This window comes from Juglans regia, chromosome 7 (genome assembly GCF_001411555.2).
Source record: "Juglans regia cultivar Chandler chromosome 7, Walnut 2.0, whole genome shotgun sequence".
In the NCBI taxonomy this organism is placed as follows: Eukaryota; Viridiplantae; Streptophyta; class Magnoliopsida; order Fagales; family Juglandaceae; genus Juglans; species Juglans regia.
The window spans coordinates 52,353,340-52,370,792 of NC_049907.1; the positions used below are offsets into that span (position 1 = coordinate 52,353,340).

The following is a 17,453-nucleotide window of genomic DNA, read 5'->3' on the forward strand; positions in this document are numbered from 1 at the left end:
ACCTATACACCAAGGAAGGTCCCACCAACTGTGTAACCCGGCCAACTCTTCCAATAGAAAGTTTCTACTGCTGCCCAAGGTAGGCCCATAAATTCCAGCAAAAGCTCATCTAAAGTTATCCTCCACATTTTGAAAAGAACAAGCCACTGTGTATTCCCCGATATACTCCTCCATTTTTTCCATCACCCTTCTATCCCACTTAACTGGTACTCTACCTGATGCTCCCATCGAAGCAAGAAAGACCCGTCAACATATGGACAACTCCATAAACTTCTAATGATGCTTCTTGAAATATTTTGCATCTTGGTTTCCTACAAGCACACAATATCCACCTTCCACTCTTGGAGTGAATTTTTTATCCACGGGCACTTATTTACCTCATTAAGCCCTCGAACATTCCATGACATAATCTTAGGCTTCATGGAGACATTGTCAGCCCACTCCCTTTGGATCTTTCTCGACTTAAACTATCCTCATAATTGACAGACCAAGTTAATCTCTTGAGCTCTCTCTGTTTTTTTTAACCAGATTTCTTGATCTGAATATTTCCAACTTCAATGGCAGTTAACAAAGCCATAAATTGTTCTTAACACTCAATTCCCACACAACGTTGGATTTCCTGCACCTTATCCATAACCCAATTTCAAAAAGTGTGCTGACATGGTAGAAGAGACTTCGGCAGTATAGGCTCTCCATCCATCTCAACCCCTTCCTTTGATGCCCACTTCGAGGCCACCAGCACCCTTGTCTCCACCCCTTAGCAAGAGAAAACCAGCATTCCTAGTCAGTAGTTTCACACAAAGGGCTTGTCAGTTGTAAGGCCCTTTCTGCTCACTATATGCCGAAGAACAACAGGCCAATGGTAAGGGAGGTGGGTCACCTGTGTCTAGGACCGTTGGCTCTACCACAAACATGCTCGATCCTATCTGTCCACTCCGTGCCAAGAAACTATCGGCCGACAGTAAGGGAGTTTGAAAACCCAAGATTGTTGCCGGGATTGCCATCTCCATCAACTCCACCACTACCATATCCTCCCTCTCCACCGCCGCCAATGGTTCCTCTGCCTGCAATATAGGGCTCACCAGTTTCTTAGTGTTTATTTGGCCCACGAGTTGAGGCCCAAGTCCTGAACCCAAGCCTGCTTTGCCTTCCCTCTTAATTGGTCTCCAACTTGAAGCCCAGTGGAGTGGCCCATGCCACTTTGGCCTTACTAACTAGCCTTTCTGTATCCAGGCCACCCATACCATTTTTTTTTGTATCCAAGCCACCCCTTTGACCCAAGCCCAAGCCCATCACCCTATTCTTCTCAGCGCACTGTATAAGGCACTCCATTTTCCCTTGCAATGCATCTAACTACTTTTTCATGTCCATAAGAGTTCGATAAACATGTTCCTCTGCTAGGCCACAACACACATGCCACCACCATCGTGTCTCTGTACGCCTGTTGTAATAACAACACAACCAGCCCTAACTGGACCAACAGCTCCGCTCAGACTTTCTGATGTGTCAGACCTTCTTCCAGGTCTGTTTTGCTCACGAAGCGGCACCGATGCCCTCGATTGTTGGAGAACCTCCATGTACATACGCGTTTGAGGTTGGTTCATAGCCACCTTGGTTACGAGTGGCGACATGCGAACCTGCCCACCCTCTCTTCAAACCTCCTTTAGCGCCCCCACCAATTTCCTCCAGCCCTTTCCGCCCCTCTCCTTTGGAATGAAGATGAAATTCCGTCAAGCGCTGCCTCCATACTCCACTAGTGCCATGTAATAACCATGGGAATTAGAACATCTATGTGCAATGAAACCTCTATCTCCCTCCCGATGTGCAATATAGAACTCTTTACTTTCACCCTTCAATCAGTCCTCCAATGCTTTGATAAACCAGAGTACCGTGGCCACCCCCAAGCTCATTCCTTTCACAACTCTCCAATTCCTCTCAGTAATGCACAAAAATCTTCCATCCCTTGTTACCTCAAAAACTTTTGATTCTATTACTACCAATTTCGAAAAGCCCATCATCCCCTCCAAGACAACAAAAAATCTTGCCATCAAAAGCCCTCAACCGCCATTGTAACGTTCAGCGTATGGAGAGAAAAACTTGAGCCTAGATTATTTTAAAACACACTCAAATGATCGGTACACAAACATTTTTCAATTTCAAATTTTCAAATTTTTAAATTTTCAACTTTTTCATCTAATTATTACAAGTTTTCCAAACTTTCAAACAAAACTCAAAAAATAATTTAACTTTTTCAAATCTCAAAACAAAAATAGTATTAAAAAATTATATTTTAACCCTCCTTTAACTTTATAATTTTTTTAATCAACTTTTTCTCTATCCTTTTCTAAAACTCCATAAAAATCTTAACTCAAATTATTTCACTACTATTTATAAATGATCTCACTACTATTCACAGATCTATCATCTCATCTGTGTAACCAAACAAGGCCTTAATAAAAATTATTGAGAAAGAAAACGGGTGGGGGCTGATCAAAGCCCACCCGCCTGCTTTACTTGTGTCTTTGTGTGTGTGAGACCCTACTTTTACCCAAAGACCTTAATGTGCAGAGACATCTTCGCACATATACTTGGTTTTTTAGGTACTTTTTGTGGAGATTTGATGATTTGTGAATTTAGACCTATTTAGATGAGGATGACAAACGAACTTACATGTGATAGTAAGGAAACCCCCTGTAAACACACATGAAGAGAATTCTTACATCATTCATTGATTTTCAACAATATATAATACTACGTACAATTGACAATTATACCCTCACAAGTTATGCTAATTACAGCCATGTCCTCTAACACTTTCCCTCAAGCTAGGACATATATGTCATTTTTTTATAAGCATATATATCATACAAATCCAGCTTGGAACAAATAAACTTTAACCAACTACAACATAATGACTCAGTAAACATACCTGCGAGTTGATTAACAGACTTCACAAAAGGTGTAGAAACGTCACCACTTAATATTTTATCTCGAATGAAGTGACAATTAATCTCTATGTTTTTAGTCCTCTCATGGAACACAAGATTAGAGGCAATATGCACCACATTAGATTATCACAAAATAACTAAAGAGGGACAGGAGCTGGAAACCCAATATCTTGAAGGAAGTGAATCAACCATGTCAGTTCACTAGTAGTGTGAACCATTGCCATGTATTCAGCTTCTACACTAGACCGAACTACTACTATTTGTTTCTTACTCTTCCATGTAACCAAGTTACCTCCCACAAAGGTACAATATCTAGTAGTAGATCTTCTAACTGAAGGAGATTCTACCCAACCAGCATCTGAAAAGCCTTCAACCCTAAGACGTCCATTTGGTAGATACAACATCCAAGGCCAGCAGCTCGCTTAAGATAACGAAAAATATAAATTACAGCATCCCAATGTGAGACCTTGGGCATTTGTAAAACTTAACTCGCTACACTCACTGCATGAGATGTTCGGTCTGGTGAGAGTGAGACAATTCAATTTCCCAACAAGTCTTTAATACTTACCTGGATCTCCAAACAACTCTCATTCCTCTTTCAAGAGTTTACGATTTGGGTCCATCGGCGTGTCAATCGGTCGTGCACCCAACATGCAAGTTTCTTCAAGAATGTCAAGTACATATTTTCTTTGAGATAGGTTAATACCCTTTTTAGATCTACTGACTTCAATTCTAAGAAAATAACTAAACTTGCCCAAGTCTTTTGTCTGAAACTGATCATGTAAAAACTGTTTCAACTTAGCAATTCCAGCAGTGACTCCCAGTAATTACAGTGTCATCCACATATACAACAACAAAATATGACATGCATCACTATGTAGGTGAAATACCAAGGTCTGTTTGGTATCTTTGCCAATACAACATCAAAAAACCTCTCAAACCATACTCGAGGAGATTGTTTCAAACCATATAATGTATTTTTTAACTTACATATAAACTTCTTCATGCAAGTCGCCATGTAGAAATGTATTTTTAACATCTAAATGAAATAAGGGTCAATCTAAATTAGCAGCAAGAGAGATCAACACTCGAACAGAGAAGATTTTGGCAACTGGGGAGGTCGTCTTCTTGTAATCAATGTCATATGTTTGAGTGTAACCCTTAGGGTGTGTTTGGGTACTAGAGTATCCTCAACACTTTCCAAGTATTCTCGTATTTTTGAAAATACTTCACATGCCAAACAACTTAAAATACTTTCAATGGAACCCACAAACCCACTTTAATATCTACTCATAACTATTCACAAACATTCTATAATACTTATCATTATTATATATAAATAAAAAATAAAATCACTATAATATTTATCACTATTAAATATATAAATAAAATCGCTATAATATATAAATAAAAAATAAAATCGCTATAATATATAAATAAAAAATAAAATCGCTATAATATATAAATAAAAAATAAAATCACTATTATATATAAATAAATAAAAAATACTATAATATTTATCACTATTATATATAAATTAAAAATAAAATCACTATAATATATAAATAAAAAATAACATTACTATAATATATATATAAATAAAATCATTATAATATTTATCACTATTATATATAAATTAAAAATAAAATCATTATAATATATAAAAGTAAAATAAAATCACTACAATATTTATTAATATTAAAAAATCACTATAATAAAATCATTATAATATTTATTACTAAAAATAAAATCATTATAATATTTATAGGACCCACACATTTTTCAACTACCTACTCAAAAGTCAACAACTCAACATACTTCACACATCCAAACAACTCAAAATACTCTCAATGGGACCCACAAACTCACTCTAATCTCTACTCATAACTATTCACAAACATTCTCAATACTTCTCACTATCCAAATGTACCCTTAGGCTTCGTTTGGTTCCTACACTCATCTCAACTCATCATTACAATTTTTTCAAATTCCAATACAAAATATTATAAACAATTCAACTTTTTTTTCAAATCTCAAAATAATAATAATATTAAAAAATAATATCCTAACAATATTTTATCATCTCAAATTAACTCAACTCAGTTCAACATCTAAACGCAGTCTTAGTAACCAAGAAGGCTTTCAGACGTTTCACAGAACCATCAGGATGTAATTTGATTATATATACCCATTTACAGCCAACATGTTATTTACCAGGTGGTAGTGGATCAAGATCTCATGTCCTATTATGGTGAAGAGCATCAATTTCATTTTTCATAGTTTTCCTTCATCTCAGATTAGATAAAGCATCCTGAACTGTTTTAGGAACAGAAAAATTTTAAAGTTGAGAAGTAAAACATCAGAATTAAGGAGATAAGACATGATATGAGACAAATTGGCTAATCGGATGTTTAGTAACACAAGAATGAGTACCTTTGCGGAGAGTAATAGGCGGAGAATTTGAAGTACTAGGTAACTCAGGATCTGAAGATGAAAACACTGTTGGTGGATGCATGGGAACCGATGGCCGCAAGCAGCGCAAGTAAACCTAAAAATAAACAAGGGGAGGCACTAAGGGGGGTTGGGTAAGGTTGGGTGAGTGTGAAGGAGAAAGTATAATAGTAGAGGATCGCACTCAACACTCGAAGATGTGTCTAATAAATAGGGCACGGGCTCAAAGAAGATAACATCAACACTTGTGAAGTAGTGTCTAAGAATAGGACTATAGCAGCAATATCCTTTTTGAGTCTAGGAATAACCAACAAAAAGACACTTGGTAGAACGTGGATCAAGCTTATCAAAGGCTGGACCAAGGTTATGAACATAGCAAATACACCCAAAGATTTTTGGAGGCAAGAAAATGTCCGAGATGAAAGGAACAAGATGGAAAAGGGAGAGAAATCATCTAGGATTGATAAAGACATACAGTTAATAAGGTGACAAGTAGTAAGAATACCATCACTCTAAAATTATTTAAGAACATGCATGTGCAGTAAAAGTGCTCGGGTTACATCTAACAAATGACGATTGTTGCGTTCAGCCACCCCATTCTGTTGGGGTGTATAAGAACATGAAATTTCATGAACAATTCATTTATTACTTAAGTAGCAAAAGCACTAGATTGATATTCTCTAGCATTATTAAAACGCAAAACTTGAACCTTTTTGCTAAATTGGGTTTTAATTTCTTTCCAAAAAACTTTGAATATGGAAAAAGTTCAGCTAGTGTCTTCATCAGAAACAACCATGTCACACGAAAGTAGTCATCAACAAATATAACAAGATACTAAAACTTGTTTGATTCAATGTTGATTGGTCCCCATATATCAGAGTGAACCAATTCAAAAGGACTCAATGCTCGTTTATCAATTTGAGGTATAAAAGACACACGATGATGTTTACTAAATTGACATGCTTCACAAGGAAATAGAGACGTTTCTAAGATTCCTAACTTGACGTTTCAAAAGGGAAAGAGAGTGGTGACCAAGGTAACATTGTCATTCATAAGCAGATGATGAGGAGGATGTGAAGGCTTGAGTGGGTGACTGTTTAAAACTAACAAACTGAAGGGAAAACTAGGAGCATTTAGAGCAGATGACACAAATATAGAGTCGGTGAGCTTAGTGGATCCAATTCTTGTAACTTTAACAAGAGAACCATTAGCAAGAGTAACACTCATTGGAGATGTCACAGTATCTTAGATAAGGCATAAGACAAACTGGTCAGATGTTCATTAACTCCTGAATCGAGGATCCATAGATCTTGAGTGGATGAGACAAGACATGCAAACCTTGTACCTGAATGGGCAAGAGTAGCTATCGAAGATGAAGTTTTTGTGCAACCCAAAAATCGAGCTGGAGCTCCTTGACAGTGATATAGCATCTTGGCAAATGGCCCGATGAGTGGACCCAAATGGTCTACCATGTAAATCCCAACAATAGTCTACCGAGTGATTATTGCAACCACAATAAGGGCACTTACGAGATTCACGACCTCGAGTGCAATTATCTTTGGCATCACGTCCCCCACGTGCACCTTTACAATCTCAGCCTCCACACTCATCAAGAGCAACATAGGATTCAATCAAAGCGGATCTCTCACTAATCTGATCAACATATTTTTTTTTTTTATAGGTAATCTGATCAATAGATTTTGACCATAGCATGTAGTTCTTTCCATTCAATTTCATCGAAGTCATAGGCATATTAAAGTTTGGTGCAAGAGACCGTGACTCAAGTACCCAACTAAGTAACCAAATTTTGACTCTGTATCAGTCGAAATCAGTCTGTATCAGACAAAACAGGCACATAACGGCTTGAAACCGGCCTATATTGAGTTTATATCGGCCTGTATCGAGTTTGTATCGACTAGTATCGAGTCTGAACCGGTATCGGCCTATTGTTGTCCTTAAACACGGATTAGGTTATCCTAAACGAGAATAAGTGATTTGGGTATTACCTTATTCTTGTTACCAAACAGATGTTATTTCGGATAAGAACAAGCTCTTACTCCAGGTTGGGATTATCCGCACTCGAGGATTGGATAGCTTATACCTGCAACCAAACACTCGGAGGTTTCAACATTTTCAGCAACGAAGAGCCCTTCCACAGCCAATGATGACGAGAAACTTGCCAGGATGCATAGAAAATGACAATGAGTTCAACTTTGGTGCCTAATACCAGAGACGACACCAAAAACTTGCCGGAAACAACTTGAAACTCCTACCGACTACCGACAACAAAGAGAGAAGCCACCAAAATGCATAGAGGGCAATGGTGAACTCGAATCTGGTAGCAGAAAACACTGGTGAGCCTAGATCTGGCCGAAAAAAAAAGATAGGACACCAAAAAACACTCTGGCGAGCTTAGACAACAGCGAGCTCGATTTCGGCCGCTCCTAGCTGAACCACTGTACACCACTTACCACCACCAACTATTCAACACTTTGATACCATGTAAACACACATGGAGGGAATTCTTACATAATTCATTGATGTTCAACAATATATTTTTTTTATAGTTAATAAGAGATTTTATTTCAAGTAAATAGGCATAGCCTAAGTATACAGGATGTATACAAGTGAGTACACATGACGTATACAAGCTAAAGCAAAATAGTACTAAAATAAAACATTACAAATATTCTCATCCCTTACAAGATTCTTCATCCAAAAACTCCTCATAGATTCTTCATCCAAAAACTTAAAAGTACTAAAGAAAAAATCCCTAAACTCCCCCAGAGAACATTCACAATCTTCAAAACACCTCTCATTTCTTTCTAGCCATAAGCATAAAAACAAACATAAGGGAATCATCCTTCACACTGCTGCACTGCCTCTACATCCCACTGAACCTTGCCAGCAAGCCAAAAAATCCACCACATGCATAGGCATCACCCAAGCACTGCCTACCCTCGCTAAAATCTCATTCCATAATATTGTCGCCACCTCACAGTGAAGAAAAAGATGGTTAACAAATTCACTATCCTTCTTACACATGAAACACCAATTGACAATTATACATTCACAAGTTACACTAATTACACCATGTCCTCTAACACCCCCTGCTCGTTCAATGGATACAAGTGGGGTAAGGTGGTAACGAATAGGTACGTGGGGAAAAAAGGCCATACCGCCCAAGCTGGGGTGGGAAAGGGTGTTACCCGCCTGTTTAGGGCAAGCAGTATCTCTAATAGGTAGCATGGCTCAAGTCCACACTTCTGGTCGGGATTTCCGCTAACACCTTTTGTAATGATCCAATGAAGGCACACGCAACATCTGAACTCATACTCCAAAGTGACTAGTCAATGTTACAATTGGAACTACGTACTTATAAAAAAAACAACAATTGGAACTACTTGAAATTCATCATTAAAGGCAAGAACTTCTCATTTCCAAACAATCTGGGATCTCATTCACCACCATCTGATACACAATCACACACACAATCTAGGGTATTACAAAGAGTGTTACATAGAACATAAACTATAGCATGCTTTGTACTAGATATGATGACAAATCTTCCAAAATGTTTTTTTTTTTTATTGGTAATCAAGAAGTTGTATTCATAAAAATAGATAACGCCCAAGTACACAAGGAGTATACATGAGAAGTACGTCACATACCAGCAAGATACAAATTGAAAAGGTATATTCCGATCTGCAACAGCATAATAGGAAACACTATATGAGAGCCACAAGATAAGAGCATTACCTTTGCATAGCTTGGAGAAATCTGAAGGGCTCGATTGCAGTCTCGCCGGCCCTCCATCAAAAGGTCTAGTTTCTGATAGAACAAACAAACATGGAAGAGTATATGAGAACCCAGCTAAAAGACTAGGATAAAAATATCTGGTCAATTGGGAAGGTCTTGATCATGGACAACTTGAGAAAGCGTGAACTTATTGTTATGGATTGGTGTTGCATGTGTAAAAAGAATGGTGAATATGTGGATCACCTATTATTGTATTGTGAGAGCACTGACATTGGACTAGCCAAATGCTAATGAAGTCTAAAATATAGCTAAGTTCTACTTAAATGAGCTGCATTGGACTAGCTAAAGTCCCTTGGGTGAAACTCTGAGCTATAGTAAATGGAAAGGGAAGTCCAAACTTGGCTAGTCACTGTTCACAGATCAAACCAATATTTAATTTCCAAATTGTTAGCATTCTAATGTTAACACAAACCATATGTTAATTAATAATTTAGAAATTTCTAAATTATTAATTAACATATGCTTAATGTAGTGGAAACATATGAAAAAATAAATTATTATTAAAAAAATAATAGTATATTATTATTTTGGCTTTTTTGTTATAAGTTATTTTGGCTTATTTTTACATAGTCTAATGTGGAGTTATACTTGAATGGCTTTGACTTTTAGTCAAAACATCTAGTTTTATCCAAATTTTGGCTTTGGCTAGGCCAATGCCAATGCTCTGAGGTGGTAATGGCATTATGGGACGATATTTTTTGTAGGACCGGACTTGCATGAGTTATGCCTACGAGGGTGGTGGGTCTTTTTGCTTATTAGAAAGGCCTTCAAGGTAATATCCATGTAGATGCTGTATGGAGAACTATTACTTTATTTCTCATGTGGCATTTGGCTCGAAAGGTATGATAGAAGCTTTAAAGATACAGAGTGCTCTTTGGATGAACTTAGAAATTTCTTTTTAGGCACTTTCTTTCTTTGGATTGGACAAAGGAGAAGGTGGCTGCTGTGGCTGGTGCGAAGGGATTGGACAAAGGTAAGGGACGTTGGCAAGGTAGGGTGAACCATGCCCATGGCAGGGCCTCTGTCGACTGTCAGACATGGGAAATGCAAAGGAAGTTGTTGGAAATGCAGGGGCAGTTACGTGCATTGCAGAAGGATATGGCTACTATCGTAGCCTTTGTCGGTTCATTAAAGGATTGTGAGGGAGCAGATAAGCTGAAGGAGGTGGATGGGCTGAGATTCACTCGAAAAAAGGCTCAACAGAAAGGAAAATTCAGCAAATGATGGAATGTTTGGCGCCGGTCGAAAGCAGAAGATCAAGCTAGGGCTGGGCCGTCTCAAGTTAAGGCCCAAAGCTACGGACCACAGCCTAAGGCCCATTCATGCGGGTCGTTATCCAGGACCCAAGTAAACGGGTCTGGATCCGGGTCTTCAGAACTCGCGAAACCGAGTTCTAGCCCGATACACTCCATCGAGCGTCACGGGCTCAAGTTCGCGCCGGACAGGGTACAGACGCGCCGACAGAGTTCGAGGAGCAACAGATGGCGCCGACGGAGGTAGTGGAAGTCGCCGGTGTGGTCTCGCCGGAGGCTTGTGCCCGAAATCCTCTGTTAGGCGTACAACCTAGGGTTCCTTCGGCAGAGGAGAACCAGAGCTTGCGTTTGGGGGAGGCTAGGATGTCTCTCTTTCCAGTGGAAGGGTCGGGGAGACCAGTAGCAGACCTAGAGTTGGCTGAGGTAGAAGAAGATTCTGATGACTTCATGCATTCTGTGGAAGATGAACTTTTCATCCCATGTGGTTTGGAGGATTTTTCTATGGGAAGTGAATTTCAGAATCAGAATAATAAAATGGGAAACCCTACCCCACTAAATTATTATTTTCCAGATCAAGCATCAGATTGGGTTATTCATAAAGCTAAAGAAATTCAACATGTTGTGGGAATTGAATGTGTTGGGTATGAGGAGCAGTTTATAGCCTTGTTAACTGCTATGGAAGCTGGCCATCATCAAGAAAAGAGGGGGAGCACAAAGAAGAGTAGGGAATTAAAAAGATTAATGTGGTCGATGAACTCGGAAGCAAGTTCTAGTAGGAAGAAGGCAAATGGGAAGGGGCTGAATGTTCTCCAATGAAGCCTAAGATTTTATCTTGGAATGTCCGGGGCCTAAACGAGGTAGAGAAGCGTCTTCGGATTCGTCGTCTACTTCGTGAATGGAAAGCGGACATAGTTTGTTTACAAGAGACAAAGTTGAAGATGATTAGTAGGAGGATTATCCGGAGTTTGTGGAGTAATATTTATGTGGATTGGGTATATTTGGCCTCTTCAGGGGCTTCGGGAGGAGTTGTGATAATGTGGGATAGACGGGTAGTAGAGAAAGTGGAGGAGTACATAGGGAGATATATGGTAGCGTGTTCTTTTAAAAGTGTATCAGATGATTTCTTGTGGGCATTTGCTGGAGTGTATGGACCTAACTTAGATGTCAATAGAAGTATTTTATGGGATGAACTTGCAGGGGTACAAAGTTGGTGGGACCTCCCATGGTGTATTGGGGGGGATTTCAATGTGGTGCGCTTCCAGAGTGAAAGTTTGGGAAATAGAAGATTGAGACCAGCAAGTCTGGAGTTCTCTGAGTTTATTTTTTATTTAAACTTGGTAGATCTTCCATTAGCAGGGGGTCCAGCTACTTGGTCAAATAATTAGACATGGTCCCGTTTGGATCGTTTTCTGATTTCTTCTGAGTTCGAAAGCCATTTTCCGGATGTATGGCAAAAGCGTTTGAGTCGTATAACTTCGGATCATTGGCCTATTCTTCTGGATTGTGGAGGTGTACGTAACAGCAGAATGTGTTTTAAGTTTGAAAATATGTGGTTGAAGTCAGAAGGTTTTGTGGAAAGGGTTAAAAGATGGTGGAAGTCGTATCAATTTGAAGGTACACCCAGTTTCATTTTTGCAAACAAACTGAAAGCATTAAAAAAGGATCTAAAGGAGTGGAATAAACAAGCTTTTGGAAATGTGGAGGAGAACAAAAATTCCAAGTTGATGGAAATTCAGTATTTTGAAAGACTACAAGAAGGGAGGCCACTAAATGAAGAGGAACAAGCACAAAAAGTTTTGTTGGTTGCTGATCTTGAAAGGATAATCTTACAGGAAGAAATCTCATGGCGCCAAAAATCAAGAGCTCTTTGGTTGAAAGAAGGGGATCGGAGTACGAAATTTTTCCATAGAATTACGAACTCACATAGAAGAAATAATAACATTGAAGTCCTGAGAATTGAAGGGGTTGAGAATAGAGAAGAAGAGGTTATCCAAGACCATGTGGTTGTTTTCTTCAAAAAGCTTCTCACGGAAGAGGTGGGTTGGAGGCCTACGTTAGATGGTCTAGCTTTTGACACTATTGAACCAGGGGACGTTACCAGATTGGAGAGGGCTTTTGAAGAGGAAGAGGTATTTGAAGTGGTTAGAAAGATGGCAAAAGATAAGGCTCCCGGACTGGATGGCTTCTCTATGGGTTTTTTCCAAGAGTGTTGGGAGGTGATTAAAGCAGATCTTTTGAAGGTATTTCAAGAGTTTTTCTTGTTAGGAAAGTTTGAGAAAAGTCTTAACACGACTTTTCTTGCACTAATCCCTAAAAAGGTAGGAGCCATTGAGATCACAGATTTTCAGCCTATAAGCTTAGTGAATGGTGCTTATAAGATCATTGCAAAAGTGCTGGCAAATCGATTAAGTGGGATATTGGGGAAAATTGTTTCCAAACCACAGAATGCTTTTGTTAAGGGTAGACAGATTCTTGATGCGGCTCTTATTGCTAATGAATGCTTCGACAGTAGACTGAAGATGGGCAAAGCAGGGATTATGTGTAAATTAGATATGGAAAAGGCGTACGATCATGTTAATTGGGATTTCCTTCTTTATTTACTGGGTAGGTGTGGGTTTGGTGAGAGGTGGAAGTCATGGATCAGATGGTGTATTTCTACGGTACGGTTCTCGGTGTTGATTAATGGTAGCCCAGAGGGTTTTTTCCCTAGCTCTCGTGGTTTGAGACAAGGGGATCCGTTATCTCCTCTACTTTTTGTCATTGTTATGGAGGCATTGAGTAGGATGATCTCAGCCTTAGTGTCTAATGGTTCCATCAGTGGTTTCCAGATTGGATCACCGAGTAGGGGTATCACAACTGTTTCTCACCTGTTGTTTGCAGATGACACGCTTATCATGTGTGAGGCTGATCACGCTCAGTTGAGGGCGGTGAAGGCATTGCTGCTGTGTTTTGAAGCAGTTTCTGGCTTGAAAGTGAATTATGATAAATCTGAGTTGGTACCGATTGGAGAAGTTCAAGACATAAGGGATTTGACGGGCATTCTGGGGTGTAAAATTGCGTCTTTACCTATGTCTTACTTGGGATTGCCGTTGGGTATAGCACCGAAGTCTCGTATGATTTGGGATACAGTAATTGAAAAAGTAGAAAGGAGATTAGCAGGGTGGAAGAGAATGTATTTGTCGAAAGGGGGTCGGACTACTTTAATCAAAAGTACACTTTCCAACCTTCCCACCTACTTTTTATCTTTATTTCCTATACCGGCAAGTGTGGCGGGTAGACTTGAGAAGTTACAGAGAGGCTTTCTGTGGGGGGGCTTGGGAGAGGAGTTTAAATTCCACTTAGTTAAGTGGGAGATGGTATGTCGGCCTATCTCCAATGGCGGTTTGGGTGTCAGAAATTTGAGAGTTTTTAATCGGGCTTTACTAGGCAAATGGTTGTGGAGATATACCAAGGAACCAGAGGCCTTATGGAAGTCGGTGATTGAAAGCAAATATGGTGATCTAGGGGAGGGGTGGTGTACCAGAGAAGTGAGAGGAACAGCGGGCAAGGGGTTATGGAAATACATTAGAAGAGGATGGGAGGTTTTCCAGCGATACACTAGATTGCACTTGGGGACAGGTGTCAAGATCAGATTTTGGAAAGATGCATGGTGTAGTACCAGTGTACTTTTAGATCTGTTTCCGTCTCTTTTCTTGATTGCAAGTAACAAAGATGCCACAGTGGCGAAAGTTATGGAAGTCTCAGTCACAGGTAGAAATATTCATTGGAACATCAACTTCAACCGGGCGGCACAGGATTGGGAGATGGGAAGTTTTGTAGAATTTTATAGCCTCTTATATTCTGTTCGACCGAACATTCAGCAGGAAGATGAGATGTGTTGGCATCCTGCAGAGAAAGGGGTATTCTCAACTCGCTCTTTCTATAAGGTTCTCACACAAGAACCAGAGATACAGTTTCCTTGGAGAAAGCTTTGGCGCCATAAGGCTCCTCCCAAAGCCTCTTTCTTTGTGTGGACAGCGTCTTTGGATAAGATACTCACTACGGATAATCTAAGAAAGAGAAGGATAATTATTGCAGATTGGTGCTGTATGTGTAAAAGAGGGGGTGAGACGGTAAATCACTTACTTCTACACTGTGAGATAGCTAAGACTATTTGGGATGAGGTGTTTAAAAGGATGGATATGGCGTGGGTGATGCCGGAAACAGTTTTGGATGTATTGGCTTGCTGGAATTCTATCCGGGGGATGAGACAGATTAAAGCAGTGTGGAAGATGATCCCTACCTGTATTAAGTGGTGTCTATGGCAGAAACGAAATGAAAGGACTTTTGAAGACAAAGAGAGATCTGTGGAGGAGCTAAAATTGTTATTTTTTAAAACTCTTTGTACTTGGGCCATTGCTATAGACTTAAATGGCATGGACCTTCATGAATTCCTAGTTTCCAACATGCGTTCATAAACAGGGCATTTTCTTTGTATCATGTTTCTTTGGTAATTCAATAAAGTCTTATTTTACTTATCAAAAAAAAAAAATTTAACCGAAAAACTCGTCCGAACCGGCCCAAACCAGTGGAACCGGTTTCTAAAATGCCAAAACCAGCCGGAATAGGTCCCATTCCGGTTCCATGATTTTTAGGACTGGACTGGACCAGTTCACTATAATATATATTTAAATTAATTTTTCAAATATTATATATAATATTTTTTATATATAATATATAATATTTTTTATATTATATATAGCAGATTTTTTTTTTACAGCAGATTTCTTGTTTCAGTTTCTGTTTTATAGCAGTTTTTTATAGCAGTATTTTTTTTACATAGCAGAATTTTTTTTATAAAGCGGATTTTTTATAGCAGATTTTATTTTACATTGCAGATTTTTTTTATAAAGCAGATTTTTGTAAATAATAACAGATTTTTAATAAAACAGATTTTTTTAAAGCAGTTACCGGTTTATGAGGATAACCGGTGCGTAATCGGTTTTGAAAAATGCAAAACCAGTGCATACAAGTTCGGTCCTAAATTTTGTCTAAAGTCGGACCAGACTTGACTAGTTACACCCCTATAGTAGTGTTCATGACTTTTTGGTATCAGTTTCTATATCCTAACTTGTAACTATGTGATTTCTTTTGCATACTCCCTGTGTACTTGGGCAACACCATTTACTTGATTCAATAATATTTTATTTTACCTATATAAAAAAATATCACATCAAATTCTTAGCATGGCCCTTATTTCTAACTTTTTTTAAAAATGTAATATTAAACTTTACTGAAAAAGAAGAGCATTATCTACACTATCATCAGCCAAGTATTTTACAATTTAATGTAACAATTTATTAATCCACATTAAGGGAAGCCTAAAATTTCTAGGCAAGACAACCTTTAATCATCAAATAGAAAAGGTTTAATAAAAAACATGGTAAGTGTGCATATCCCTACGACGTCTTTAAGAATTGGACTCACATGCAGCACAGAAGCCCGATTCACATATAAAGCTGCAACCAGATTCTTGTCCATATCATCAACATCGACGGGAGCTAGTCGTAGTGCCTGTGTTTTGTGCAAAATAAAATAAATAAAGAAAACAAGTAGGTAAGGAACGAAATTGAAAAAATCAATAGCATAACATGCAATAAATAACACAAGATTTTACGTCCACCTAGAATCAACAAAATCAAAATCAAAAGCATAATAAGCAATATATAAAACAAGATTTTGCTAACGAAGGGAAAACTTTTGGAGAACACTTCAAAAGAAAAACCACTATGGGTTCTCATCTGCTACCTTTAAATCCACTGTTAAATAATTTATTACAATCAGTTTCTGACACTCAAAATTTTTGTCGAGTCTAAACCTGACTTGAAAATTCACGAGTGACCCGCTCAATTTCTACAATAACAGAAATTCCAGGACTCTGGCCTTCTTTTGAATATGCAACTGTAATTCATCTTAAGGCACGAAATAGTCCCTGCTTCCTTATTTTGGCTTCTGAAATTTAGGGTTTATTCTTTTCTTTTTTTATCAGAAAAATTTAGCGTTTACAAGGCAGAATGTCTAGAAGATAATGTTTCGGGATTTTCAAGCCAATTACTAATCAGCCCCGGCTATAGCAAGGGTTAGGGTTTGGGATTTTCATACCAATCAGTTTTCCCTTGTAATTAAAAAATGAGGAGAGCACGTCATCCAAATAAGTCGAGACCTCAGAATAGCAAGTCAGAGCTGAACCGTAATCTTCGTTCAAGAAGCACTGATTACCCTTCTGCTTCAGTTCCAAAGCCGCATCCTTATTCTTACCACAGAAGGCCCTTTCTGGATCCGTCAAATCTCTAACCATCTGCGGAAACAAGCCCCTTTACCATAACCGGGGAAAAAAGTACTGACAATAACAAGGATATGAGATAGTATGAATGTGCTTTGCTTACTTGGTGAAAGAGCTCCATATCAGAGAAAAAGTTAAGGAGAGAAGAACATGTTCGTGGGAGACTATCAGGTGTGCTCTCTGCCACCATCCGCTTTAGGCTGTCTGGAACCAAGGATTTCAGTTTCTCCATATCTCAGACTCAGAATTTTGTCGATCTGTCGGTCATGCGGCTCATAGGAATCCGTCCGGACCTCCGTTGAACCTTTTATTACTCATATGTAATGAAAACAGTCGTGCAGGTGTTAAGGCCAATCAGAAACTGCCCTGCGACATGGTCGTAGGCATGTATGGATAACCATTATTAGGCCACAAGGACCAATGCCATGGGTAAGCTTAGGCTAACGAGGGCCAATGTCGTGGGTTTTCATCGCCCACGCAACTCTCACTTATTTGTATTTATTTATTTATTTATTTTATTTATTAATAGATTAATTAAGATTTTTACTTTGTAAGTTTTATAAATAAGATTCTTAGATATTTAGTTTACATCTTTTAAACTTTTGACAAATTTTTTAAGTGCATAGATTATTGTTATTGAGATCACCCTTTCGGTGCTAG

The 17,453-nt window shown here is 38.6% G+C and overlaps 1 protein-coding gene across 13 annotated transcripts in view; it reads right to left on the reverse strand.

Annotated features, from left to right (window-relative positions):
• The window catches only part of LOC109000918 (SET and MYND domain-containing protein 4), a 49,060-nt gene extending 31,814 nt beyond the window's left edge, over positions 1-17,246 (reverse strand). For 12 of the 13 annotated variants that reach the window (XR_001997796.1, XR_004802030.1, XM_018977980.2 and 9 more), the window contains exons 1-4: positions 16,897-17,246; positions 16,674-16,808; positions 15,938-16,024; positions 9,159-9,230 (exon numbers count right to left, since the gene is read on the reverse strand). Coding sequence is in view for 11 of the 13 variants with exons in the window: in XM_018977980.2 (XP_018833525.1) it covers positions 9,159-9,230; positions 15,938-16,024; positions 16,674-16,808; positions 16,897-17,025 (423 nt within the window). In the remaining 2 variants the exon portion in view is untranslated. Of the gene's footprint in view, positions 1-9,158; positions 9,231-15,937; positions 16,025-16,612; positions 16,809-16,896 lie in introns of those variants that run through there. The other variant, XM_035692538.1, reaches the window with a different exon arrangement.
• Positions 17,247-17,453: the final 207 nt, after the last annotated feature.